Source organism: Hirundo rustica, chromosome 7 (assembly GCF_015227805.2).
Source record: "Hirundo rustica isolate bHirRus1 chromosome 7, bHirRus1.pri.v3, whole genome shotgun sequence".
Taxonomy (NCBI): Eukaryota; Metazoa; Chordata; class Aves; order Passeriformes; family Hirundinidae; genus Hirundo; species Hirundo rustica.
The window spans coordinates 24,461,268-24,474,123 of NC_053456.1; the positions used below are offsets into that span (position 1 = coordinate 24,461,268).

The 12,856-nt window shown below is 38.3% G+C and overlaps 1 protein-coding gene across 6 annotated transcripts in view; it reads left to right on the forward strand.

Moving 5' to 3' along the window:
* The window catches only part of NBEAL1 (neurobeachin like 1), a 78,503-nt gene that overhangs the window by 20,588 nt on the left and 45,059 nt on the right, over positions 1-12,856 (forward strand). For 4 of the 6 annotated variants that reach the window (XM_040069119.2, XM_040069118.1, XM_040069117.1 and 1 more), the window contains exons 4-11: positions 871-1,032; positions 2,318-2,399; positions 2,590-2,717; positions 3,354-3,436; positions 5,088-5,173; positions 6,678-6,984; positions 7,871-7,977; positions 11,379-11,465. In XM_040069119.2, the coding sequence (XP_039925053.1) occupies positions 871-1,032; positions 2,318-2,399; positions 2,590-2,717; positions 3,354-3,436; positions 5,088-5,173; positions 6,678-6,984; positions 7,871-7,977; positions 11,379-11,465 (1,042 nt within the window). Of the gene's footprint in view, positions 1-870; positions 1,033-2,317; positions 2,400-2,589; positions 2,718-3,353; positions 3,437-5,087; positions 5,174-6,677; positions 6,985-7,870; positions 7,978-10,872; positions 10,899-11,378; positions 11,466-12,856 lie in introns of those variants that run through there. The other 2 variants (XM_058421309.1, XM_040069123.2) reach the window with 2 other exon arrangements.

Below are 12,856 nucleotides of genomic sequence, written 5' to 3' on the forward strand. Positions count from 1 at the left end.
TTCCTCTGGCTTTGGCAATGTTGAAGGTTTTTGTAAGCTCTAAGGCTCTTGCTTGTGTCTTCCTTTTTCTGCGTAGAGTTCATAGATGATTTGTGTCAGGGTAAAAAGCTGCTGCCAAAGGCTAAGTGTTTTTAGCGTGTGAAAAGTGAGTAAACAGTTTTCATCCCAAGAAATGCTCCTACAGATCTGTAGATTCCTATACTGTTAGTGAAATGGGATTCCTTGTGGTTGTTCCTGGGTCATTTTCTTATTTGGTTTTCGATCACTGGGAAAAAAAAATTAAACCATGAATAAACCCATTCTTTTCTTAATGTCTTGGTTCTCACTGGTGTTCTTCTAAAAATAATTTAGGTTGCAGAAAACAATAGGCAGAAGATAATTTTGTATGGCTTTTTGAAATTTATTAAGAGCGACATGATGTTCACTGTGGATGAATACCAACTGGGCTTCAATAGCTATATAATAATGGGCATCTCATTTATTTGGACAATTTTAATCTTCACTAGAAAGTTGAAAATGTTCTTCCAAATATGTTTTGTTCTCATGTTTCATTCCATTGTGGCTGTCCCTGGGTATTTTGCAGGCCACCTGTTTACCTGATGAAGATCATGCAATTTCTTTGTGGCAATTAAGGCAGCTCATTGAACTTTAACATTTTTTTTTTTTAGTTCTTTGCTGGGGAAAAGAAAGCTGAGGCTGGTGTATTGGCACCAGAGATTTCCTTGTGGTTCATTAGAAGGTGTTTGTGCTGTGTCAGTTGGGTGACCTTTCCCACAGAACTTCACTGGAACACTGCATGAGTACATGGAAATCGATTGGCAGCTTGGCTTTTGTATGATTAACAATTTTGTGTCTGGCTTTTTTCATTAGGGTGGATGACATTCCACCAGGAATATCGCTGCTTCCTGATAACATTCTTCAGGTCCTCAGGCTCCAGTTGCTACAGTGTGTCCAGAAAATGTCAGATGGCCTGGAAGAGCAGCAGCAGACTCTGTCACTTTTACTCGTGAAATTCTTTATCATCCTTTGCAGGTATTTGTTCTAATGCTTACCTCTGCAAGGCTTTTGTTTTGGTTAAGAAATCTTGATGCAGCCTGTAAATATAGATTTTAATGACACATGCAATGGGGTTTGATACCTTCCAGTAGATACAGAGAAATGACGCTTCTCACAACCTTCAAAATAAAGGCAGAGGGAATTAAAAAGTGAGAGAGAGAAGAGTAGTAATAATGCTTGCTAGGAATAGAAGGGGATTAAACACTAAATTTCTCGTAGCTATAGAAGATAAATCTATGGGAATTCAAGATACAATGTACCTCATATAAGAACTAATTTTAAAAGAAACTGTGCACTCTAACAAGTGTTAGCTATGAAATAACTTGAGAGAATTGTACAGGAAGAACTGTTTCACGTTCTTAACATGCCTATAATTCCATAAGCAGTTTGTGAAACTTATTACACTATTCATGCAGATTTCCTTCTGAAACTTCTGCCTGATAGTGCAATTCTGTTGATACAAATAAATAAACTGTTTTTAGGGATCTATTCCTCATTATTTCTTCAGTTTGCTGTTGCAAAATGCTTTTAGAGAGAAGGGGATAGAATATAATAGAGAATCTCCTTTACTGAGGAGTGTTTGAAGCAGCGTTTTTGCATACTTTGGCTCGCCTTACCTCTGAAACAATAGAAAGAGCTGTATGGCATTGTTTCAGTATCCTGGAATATTGAATATAAGCTGAGTGGATGGTGGTAATGTATTTCTGGAGTACAAACTGGTGTCGCCTTTACTTGCTGAAAAGTTCTCCTACGTCATCATTCTGGTATCTGATCTTTGTAACTTCAGAACTGAGAAATTCTTAGTTGTTGTTGTTGTTGCTTTATTTTCTAAAATAAATTATTAGGTGTTTGTTTTGCTCCAGAGAATTTAAAGTGAGTGAATGTTTCTAGGTAATATGTTTCCTAAAGTGTTAGAAAGTGTATGCACTAATAAAGTGGAAGTTATTGTCTTTGTTATCAGATGCCATTTCTGAGCTTTCTATTTAGGGTGTCCTGGGAATCTGCTTAACCTCTGAACCCCCAAATTCCAGATGGAATTGGCCTGTAGCAGAGTGACTTTAATCTTTCTTCCTGTTAGATGAAAACTTGTGAGCTCTGTAACGGTGACAGAAATAAACATTTAAGTATGGGCAGTCTTTTGGAGAGTATTTTTGAAATGCTAGTATTTTGTATGAATGTAGACAGAATGAGAAAACAAACATTGTTTGAACTGGCTTCAGTTGGTACACTGTGTCCAGTGGTTTTTATGTTGCCTTCACAGGAATTTGGCTAATGTGGAAGAGATTGGGATGTGTTCATACATTAACCATGTTATCACCATGACTACGTTGTACATTCAGCAGGTATGTGGTTAATAATTCTTGTCTGTATTTCTGTTATCTGATACCTCCTGCTCCTTTTTATGTGATCTGCTCTTTCAGTAATAGTGTTATGTGGGGAACAATTTGTAGACCCAGAGCTGTTCTAGTGGAGATCCAGATTAATTTTCAACTTCTGGAATTTTTCTGACTGTAGCTTCCTTTTTCTCCCCAGTTAAAAAGCAAAACAAAAGAAAAAGAAGTGGAGGATCAGACCCCCATAGAAGAATTTGTGAGACATGCACTGGCTTTCTGTGAAAGTCTGTATGATCCGTATCGAAACTGGAGGCAGCGAATTGCAGGGTATGTGTGGAGCAGCATTGTAAATACTGTGGATAGTCAGAGCTTTAACCATGAATCAGTAGAGTCACACCACAGAAACGTGTTAGGCTTTCTCATACTGGATATGATTTAAATAACTTTCAAAAATTATAATATTTTTACTGTTAATGTAAAAGTTAAAAGAAAATTAAATTTGAGGATATATTAAGAGGTAATTGGTTGTAACTGATCGCCATGAAGGTGCTTACATTACATTCTCCTTCCAAAAACTGGCCGTTTTTCTAAACTAGTGGAACAAGGAAGTCAAAAAGAATGTGGTGGGCAGACCTGCTTTTGAATTAGGGCAAAAGAAGTTATTGAAGTTCACAGTGTAAAAAAGTTACATCTTTGAAAATAAGTTTATAAGTGTATCAGTAGAATTACATCCTTTTGATTTGATTTTGAGTTCCCTCAAGCACAAAATTGTGTTACAATAAGCATGGACTAAATAAGAGATTGCTGGCTTTTTTATTTTTTTTAACTAAACCATTTTGTAAAATGTTAAGTATTTTTAGGTGCAGACTGAATATGGGATTATAAGTCATAAATTAAGAAGCAATTCATAAACAAAGGTATAATGTCTAATTTCTTTGGTGTATGTTTTTAATGTGGTTGCAGACGTTTCCTTAGTACAGTTGAAAGGAGCAGACAGAAGTACAAACCAGCTTCCCTCACTGTTGAATTTGTCCCTTTCTTTTACCGTAAGTATTGCCTAACAGCCTGTTAAAAAATAGTTTTCTTTAGAGGAATGAACTTAGTGAGCCCAAGTAACTTTCTCCTAAGCATGCCTGATAATGTGTAAAAGTCCTTTACTTGCTTTCTGAGGCTGAATGAAGTGATTACTTTGGTTGCTTGGTTTTTTTTTTATTTGCTCTTTGCTCTGAGCATCACTATTTTGCCATAGAGTGGTCAGTGAAGGAGTGCAATCAGCCCTTTTTGCAGCTATCAGTTAACTTAGTTTTAGTTGAAAATGAAAAAAAAAGTTCTATTTGTGGCGTGGTAGCATTTATGAATTTGATTTTTCTAGGTTTGAGTCATAGCTCCTGTTCCTTGAGATTCCGTTGCTGTGTACAAAAAAATAGGATAGTTGCCAAAAGAACCAAATAGTTGCTGCCAGTAAAATGCCCTTATCTACGTGCCAGAGCCCTGGAAACCCACTCTAAAGGCTGCTGCCGAGGAATGCCATCTGTAGGTTCTCTCCTCTCCATTCAGTGAATTGTCCTGTGGTTCCCCCTAAGTCTCTTAAATATCATGTAATGTGACCGAGCTAAAAGCGTGCTAATTAGCTGGCAGATACTCATCTGCTTGTTGGCCCACTGGCAGAAAGGACAGAGTAATTGCTGAGAAATTGCTGAGCCTGTGCCTTAAGCATTCTGCCATGCCAGGGCTAATTTGAGGTGGGGTGGTTTCAGTCTACTCAGCCTAATGATTTATTCACAATCTGCTAGGTACTGCTCTTTTCAGTTTGTCTGAGGTTCTACAAAGATCCAGAGGCTGTAAGTCAAGGAGTGGTGGCACTAGCTAACTAACAGTGTGATCATCTAAGTAAACTTCGTTCTGCTTGGAGAAAAGATTGGAAAAATAGCTCTGCAATCTTGTTCTAAACCAGGCTTAGACATTCAGTCAGAAATCTTACTTGCCAATAAGTGGTATTTCCAAAAAGAATGCTTTGTAATTTCTTGCTGCTGTGTTAGGTCTAGTTGTTACTGCTGTAACAACAATATCCAGGTTATATCTATTGCTAGGAAGAGTTCCTGAGGCTGTCTGGGACTAATTTTTATCACATATGGAAAGAGAAGAGATGCAGGATAGTTGTCATTAAAGAAATTACTGCTAGAAAGGTTACAGATCTGCCCAGGATTCTCTGGCAATCTGCCTTAAACTCAGCAAGTCCAGGGGCCGTTTTTTTGAGCTACCTGCACTGCATGTGGCATCAGACTTTTCATGCCAAAGTTTCTCTGAGCTTTGTCATGCTTGATAACTGGTTGTATGTTAGAATGTACTTCTATCTCTCATTAGCATGGACAAAATAGGCTAATTTTTACATTATGAATCAAGAGCAAAAGTTGTGTGTCTATAGTTCTGTCAGCTGGCATGGGAAGTTTATGCAAGCTGAAGGTGTGGCCCTGTGAATTCCTGATAAATGTTGTCATGTTGTGTTACTTTGATAATGCAGGAATTGGTGTGTTTGTGTCTGAGTTATATAAAACAAAGTGGAGATGGTACAGATTTTTTTTTTTTTTAAATTTGTCTGATGACGGGGAATAAAGGAGGGGTTTTTATTACTTGTTGGTGGGTTGTTGGGTTTTTTTTGGGTTTTTTTTTTGAGGAAAATATCTTTTATTTAATCAGAATGCTTTCAAGAAAGTGAACATCTCAAGGAAAGCCTAAAATGTTGCCTGCTGCATCTCTTTGGAGCTATTGTTGCTGGTGGTCAGGTAAGGATACTCTAAACTTTTCAGCTGCTGAAACCTCCAAATGCTTGTTCCTTGTTTAAGACTTCTAAATACTCCATAACTTGTAAATGAGAAGAATTTATTATCCATGATTAATTCTTTTTGTGTTAGGAGCTCTGGGATCATTCTGGACAATAATACCTAAATACTAAAAGCTGGATCCTGATTTCAAGTAACCGTAGAAGTTTGCTGTTTAGAACATCTGTATGTTCATATGAATTTACTGTAATAAAGAGAAAAGCGTGTAACTAGATTAGGAATTTCCTCCAGTAAAGATGAAAGTTTTGTATTCATGTGCATGAAATTCATCTAGCTTACTTCCCAGTGCTGAAAGTAAGCTGTTTTCAGTATTAGGCGTGGGATCTTTACAGCTTGGAAGCTGTTTAAAGAATATGAGGAAAAGAGGGTATTCATCAGCAGCAAGGCCAACATCCACTTTCTCACCTGACTTCTGTAATGTCCTGCTTAGTCTGGTCACAGGCAGCTGCTACTTCTGATGAACTTGGAGAGAGAGAGTTGTTTTCAAAAGTTGCCAGGGAGCTGCAAAGCCAGGCTCTGCTCCATCAGGGAGGGCACGTGGAGTCTGAGCAGGATGGCCAGCAGCAGTTGACCTGAGTGACAGAGGGTGTGATCTCACTGTACCCAGAGTGATGGAAGCAGCTCTGGTGGATCCAGCAGCCCAGCCCACTAGAGAAGTCTGGAGTGATAGAACCTAAAGTCAAGCCAGGGAGTCTGGTGAGCACATCAGGGTAAGGGTTTGCTCTGCTGGTACTGACTAGAGTCAGTCAAGAGGCCAGTCAGCCCCCAGGGGATGGGGTGCCAGCCCCATCCATAGCCATGAGGAAGAGCTAAGGCCAAGCTGCAGTCAACAGGTTCAGACATGACATGGCCAGGCATGGCCATGGCTGCAGCAGTGTAGATCAAACAAGGAAGGGGTTGAGAGCCGAAACTTGAATGCAGCTCCCTACAGAGGGCAAGGAGTTCCTGACAGGGCTTCTCAATCATCACCACAAGCCTGAGCCTATGCAGTCAGGCCCCCAGGAGGAAAGGTGAGGAAAATGCATTCAGGGCCCAGGCAAACATTTGCTAATTATTATGTTCTTACCACATGTTCTAAAGTATCATGAATCTCATAACCTAAAATGAAGATGGGGAGAAGGTTTGCCTCAAATTAGCAGTTTATCAATGTTACCTTGTAAGAATTTTATAACACATATTTAAATTACTTTTCCTTTTCTCTTAAGTGTTCCCTTTGAAAAAGAGAGCCTATTTAAGTGAACATGATGGCATGCATTTCATCTGTAGCCATCAGCATAATCCAAATAAGATGTTTCTTAGTTATTTACCAACTACACAGCATTAGTAGGTATAATAATGCATGTTGCATGGTTCAGATAACTCAAGTGGAAGCAACTGGTTTGAAGAGGCTTAAATGCTTCTAAATTTATTTTTCTTAATTTTTTTTTTTTGCCTTAATGGGTTTCAGAGAAATGCTCTTCAAGCAGTATCTCCTGCCACCATGGAAGTCTTGATGCGTGTTTTAGCAGACTGTGACAACTGGGATGACAGAAACCCTGAGGAAGTGAGCAGGAAGGCAGAGCTGACTCTGAAGTGCCTGACAGAAGTTGTCCATATCCTCCTAACCAGCAGTTCTGACCAGCGCCAAGTCGAGACAAGTACAATACTGGAGAACTATTTCAAGTTGCTTAATTCAGACCACTCAGCCTTACCTAATCCGAGGCGGTGCAGGCAGTGGGAGAGCAGATTCATAGCACTGCAGATCCAAATGCTGAGTGAGTACGCAGTTCCTTCAAATGTTCTTGACAATACCTCTGAAGTAAAAAATATTGACTTGGCTAAGCAATTGAAAAATTTCTAACCTTTCTTCTTAGATATTTCTTTCTTAATCATTTACTAATAAAAAAACCAGAAAAAAACATATCAGATTGCTGCCATTTAACCAGTGTCAAAGTTCATAGACTGAAAGTCTCCATTAAAAGAGAAAAACTTTGCTAGGCAAGGAGTGACACTTACCAGAACCTTAGCAATCTCAGAATAAAACTTTTCTGTAATAAAATAGCCATGTGGTGCTGTTTTGTGATGGTTTGATTTTCAAATGGCATCGTTGTAACATTAGCCAAAAGTAATAGTCTGAAGTAGTTGGGTAGAAGTTTTTGGGTTAGAATTCAGGGGTTTGAGATTTTCCATTTTGATGTTCAGTGTGGGAAATGAAGGTGTTTCTTTTCCCATACTTCCAAGAAAACTGAGGAGATAGTACTGTGGCCATGGAGAATGCTTACAGTATAAGGCTGCTGTAGGATGCAGAGTAATTGCCTGTTGAGGAAACAAGCGTTCATGTGCTGTAAAAAAAAAAGGTTATGCTGCTATATACTCACAGTTGGCAATGACTTGAAACAGAGCTCCAAAGCAGTTAAAGATACTCATTAGCTGAAATTTCTCCATAATATTAGGCTATGTGTTAATTTTTACAGTGTCAAAATGTTTAGCTTTAGGCCTAGTGATTTGTTCTTAAAATGCATATAATTCTTGATCAAAAATGCAGAGCATATAATTAGTCTAATTTTTTTATGGTGTGTATTACGGAATGTGCAGGAAAGAAATGCTTGGTGGTTTGGGAGAAGTTTTGTCTTTAATGCAAGTTCTGTTTTGATTTTATAGACACCATCACAGCCATGTTGGACTGCACAGATAGACCTGTTCTGCAGGCAATTTTCCTTAACAGTAACTGCTTTGAGCATCTCATTCGACTGTTGCAGAACTGCAAGGTAAGTTCTCCCCTATCACCATATTTTTAACAAAACCTGCCTGGTATTTTTACTAATGAAGTAGAGGTGTCTCATGTCTGTCTTGTGGTTAAAGCAAGGAATGCTCCTTCGAGTCCTGAGCAAAACACCTTTACAGATCCTGCTCATTCCCTAAAATCTGTTATGAGGCTGTAGCTTTGAATCACTGCTGAATCTTTCCTTACCCATTAAAATCTCTCAGATGTCAAACTTGGAGCTAAGCATGGTGACCTTCTAGCAGTGTGTCTGATTAAAAAAATCAATCACCCCTGCCTTTTTTATTTGAGTTTTTGTTGTGGGGTTTGGGTTTTTTTGGTTTTGTTTTTTTTATATTCTATCACTGGATTGCTAGGAAGTCACTTAAGAACTGTTGCCAGATGGAGGTCGGAATTGTAATTTCAGAGGAATGGTTTTTCATTTAAAAAAATCTTCTTGGTGTGCCATTTTAAGTGTTTCAAACTGCGTGTGGCTGACATAAAACATGAGCTCAAGCTCATGTTAAAAATGTTCCTCAGTTTTTCCTTTTCTACATAGAACTTAGGGTTTTCATCTCGGCCGCAATTGGTCATAATTTGCAAACTTCCACTGATCGCACTGATTTCATTTTTCCCTGTGTGAAAGAAAACATACAATGTAACTCTCTGCACTACTTTATTTCTCTTATGTGCTGTGTTAGTGACATAGCTGTTTTGAGCTCTTCTGATACTAGATAATTTAATGCTAGCTATGGTGTGCAATTTGTTTCTAATCCATTTAGATTCTGGATTAGTATGTATTTCAGTGCAATGATGTATTAAAAATAAATGCGTCTGGATTATGTTCTAATTGTAATTATAATCAGTGGCAGAATGCCAGCTGACTTGGAGTGTTTTGAATAGTCTGTAGTTTTATTATTTCCTTCTGAAAATACGTTGTTTGACCTTTCCATTCTTCTCCTGTGTTTGGGAATCTGCCTATTTTTGTACTAACCTTGTACTCTATGAGAAACTCCTTTTTTAGTTTCTTCTAAAATCATCAACAGCGTGATGTTTACCTCTTCCTGGAGACTCTTAGCTGTGTTCCTGCGCTCATAAACAAGGGGTGGAATTAAAGAAAGCAGGAACAGCTGCTCTATTTTTTCTTGCAGCAGGCTGCTTTTATTTTTATTCTGCCTGTCTGTATGTTACAAGATACGCTCTTTTAAGGTTTTTTTCCAGGGATGCAGTCTCACATATCACTGTTGTTTAGAGATCAGTGCTGCCAGTTTGGTACACAGTGTGCTTTTTTAGCCTTTCCCAGGCAAAATCCCCCTACGGATGAGAAGTGGGAGAGATAGGGCAGGTGTTGCAGTATATTTGTACTTCCAAATATACTGTGTCTCCATTCTTCTTCAAAGCCAAAGAGCAAGGATTGATTTAGCTGTGGAATTAGGGTTTCTCCTTATTAGCTGGGGATGGAGACCCTAGTGCTAGGTTTTCTTCCTTCATTTGTGAAAATTGGTACTGGGTTCCTAAGCAAGCCGTGTGTGGAAAGCACGTTCTGCATCTCTGCAGGGAACATGAGAGTCCATAGACATATCTGAAACTCAGGAATCTATTGGCTCTTCTGCAAACTTGAAATGCAAGTAATTTCCATGGAAGGGAGGGGTAAAGAAAATCCATACCACTATTTCTGCTATAGATATCCCATAGAACTTGGGGTGTTCAAGGCTGTATTTCTACTCATACTGCCTAGTCATTTGCAGCATAACAATCTTCTGGGATGTAAATCTTTTTTTTTTCCATATTTGCTGGTTTTAAGGCTCATGGGCAAACTATCTTTCCTTAACTCTGCTTTAGGGTTAGAGAGCTACACAAAACTTTTCAGAACTGCCTGGTTAAATTTTGATGATCTCATGATCTGAATGTCGCTTTTTTGCCAGAAAGAGAAACTGTAATTTAGATGTATCACGAAGTGCTTATTCTGTACTGAGAGGCATTTAACAAACTGGTTTGTCAGTGCTGAATCTTTTCTCATCTACTTAACTGTGTCAGAGGTCAGATCTGGAGCAAAGCACGATGACCTCTAACAGTAAGTCTGATTTTTAAAAAAAAGTGGGTTTAGAACAGCTTTTAAATGGAAAAATTAAAACCATGTAGACATTGTAAAAAGAAATCTATTTTTCTTTTTCACATGCCTTATAAGAAATGGAGTAACTCGTACCAAAAGTTACATATACTCTTTATTTTTGCATTGTCTGCATTTATTTTTGTTTAATGTTCTTATTCTTGCTAGTGTTACAGTCCTCTGAGACATAGTTACTCTGCATTGTTGAGTGCTCTTTCAGTGTTTCTAATGATGTGCTTTCACACCTGTGTACGTCAAAGTAATAGCTTGAGTGTTGTCCTTTGTTTTGCCCTAATATATGGAAGTCGATTTCTCAGGTTGTTCCTCTTCACGGAGACTAAGCTAGCAGATAAGGAAGCAAAGTGTGTGTGTATGTGTGGGAAAAGAAATGCTTAGGTTTTATCCACTAAAGCAAAGTGGTTCCTGTTTTTTAAAGGAATTTTTAAAACATTTTGATCAGGGCTTTCTTTAAATGCCTCGATAAAACCTTGGAACAGAAGAAGGTAAATTTTAGTTCTGGTTACGTTAAAGCTAAATTCGGCACGCAAATTGACTGCAATTGATTATGAATTTGGGTGAGTTTGAAACTCAAATTCAGGTACTGACTAGGAATTTAGCTACTGAACGCAGAACAGCTCCTTAACTGAAGATTCAGTGTAGCTGTATATTTGATTTAAAGCTATTTGCAACCTGTCTGATTCTTAGGATGATGGCCTTCCTATGCCTATGGCCTATTTTGCCCTTCTTCCTGTCCCAAAGACTGTGTGCCCCAGAAGTTCTCCAACTGTGTTCTTTGAAGATGAAAATATTCTGTCTAGGTATCTTGAGCTTTCACTTTGGGTGAAACTTAAGTGGAAAATGGTGAAACGTCTGTATCCATTTCCTTGTTAATGCCCCACTCTTGTCTTTTTCTTACGAGTAAATTTCTTAGAACCCTGTAATTTTGCATATTGTGAATGAAATCACAGTTGCTAAGCCAGACACGAGTATAAATTCCAGATAAATCTCTCTCTTTGTCTCAGTGATTACATATTTTCATTTATTTTTGGGGGGGGAAAAAAGTAATTACTCTTTACCAGAAATACAATGTAATCTTCGCTATTTTAAGAATTAACAGAAGACTAATACTAGTGGATGATTATCTTACTAGTGTGAGAAAGCTTTATTTTTTTCCTTTTTTCCCCCCCTTTTTTTGTTTTTGTATGTGAAATACAAATCTAAGGCAGCCTCCACAGATTTGGCTGCAGGTAACTGTTTATTGCAATTATTTCCATTATTCTTGTCTCTGTTTCTAACAGCTGTTTTTAAATGCTAACAATAAAGTGGCAGACAAGAGTGAGAAAGACCTTACCAACAAATTACTGACAGAAATGAATGAGGACCAGGTACCTACCTAAACTGTATTTTGCTTCAGTTGAAGTCAAGACACAATCACAGGAAAATTGATTCCTGTGCTTCACCTTAACCACTCCTCTTAAGCCTTCTGCAGGAGGATGAACTTGTAATGCTGCACAGATCAGCCTCTCCTGTCTCTGGAAAATGATTTTTCTGAATAACTGATTGGATTCAGCCTATGTTTTATTCATCTGCTTCAAACTGCAGAGATTAGCAATAGAATGAGCATCAGTTATGCTTCTGTTAAGGAAAAGGTGAAGTACATGAATGGGATCCAAATTAATTCTCTCAACCTAGTGGTGATTCTTTTTCCCTTCCTTTTCCTCTTTTTTGCTCTTTGTCTGGGCACTGTGGTGTTTTCGATTCTGGGGCCTTGTTTGTGAATCTCAATGGTTGTGTTTGGTGTCCTGGTTCTTTGCTTGTCATCAAGAACAGATGTTCACAAAACAATGGACAGGCTGAATCAGGGAGGTAGGAATAGCCCGTTGCTTCACTTTTCCCAAGTACTGTGGAAAGTTTCAAATGCAAATTTTTGTATTAATTTTATAGTGGAATTATTTGTTCTGGTTAAAAATGTGAAAAAAATGCTGAATACAAGGGATGGGTATTTACAAACTGTGATTTTTAACTAATAGCTTTGGCTTCTTTGGACACAGCACGACGCTCTAACCGCATGTAAATGTTTCTTCACATCTAATAGTCTTCTGATTCTTGACATTTCACTTTCAAAATATGTCTGAGTTGCACGTAATATTTCAGAGATGATGAAAAAGTATGTTTGTTTGCACAGTGTTGCTAATTAGGTTTACTGATGGATGCAAAAGAGCTCTCCAACAATTTTTTTTTCTTAAAACCATCATGGAAATATCAATACAAACATGAATTATAGAAAAAAACCTCAAAAGATTACTTAGAAATAGAGGTGTTGAATCATTGCAATGAGGCTATGGATGAGGCAGCCACCTAACTGTGCTGGTGTGATTTATCTCTTACACTTTGGAGGTGTGTCTGTGCTGTATTGGTTTGCAGGGCCTTGGATGGAAAATAAGTCCCTTTATATGAACTGCAGATGCTGATTTTTCCAGCAGCACACACACACACTGCAAGAGATTTTCTAATTGTTTTCCTCCCTCCCTTTTGAGGTTGTCCATTAGACGCATGAGGAAAACTTGTTTGTCCATCAGAATATTTGAGGTGCAGTTTGTGTTGCGAATGCTTCTCTCCTCTTGAAGTCTGTGGCTAGTTGCCCACTGTGCTGTAATTCCTTGTAGGCTGTGGGGTTTGACATTTTGACTGGTGGGGAAATGATTTTTGAAGCACGTTACCAAACTCTCAGTTTCCCTCCTGGCCAGAGGGCACAACACAGATTTTGGAGCTGAAC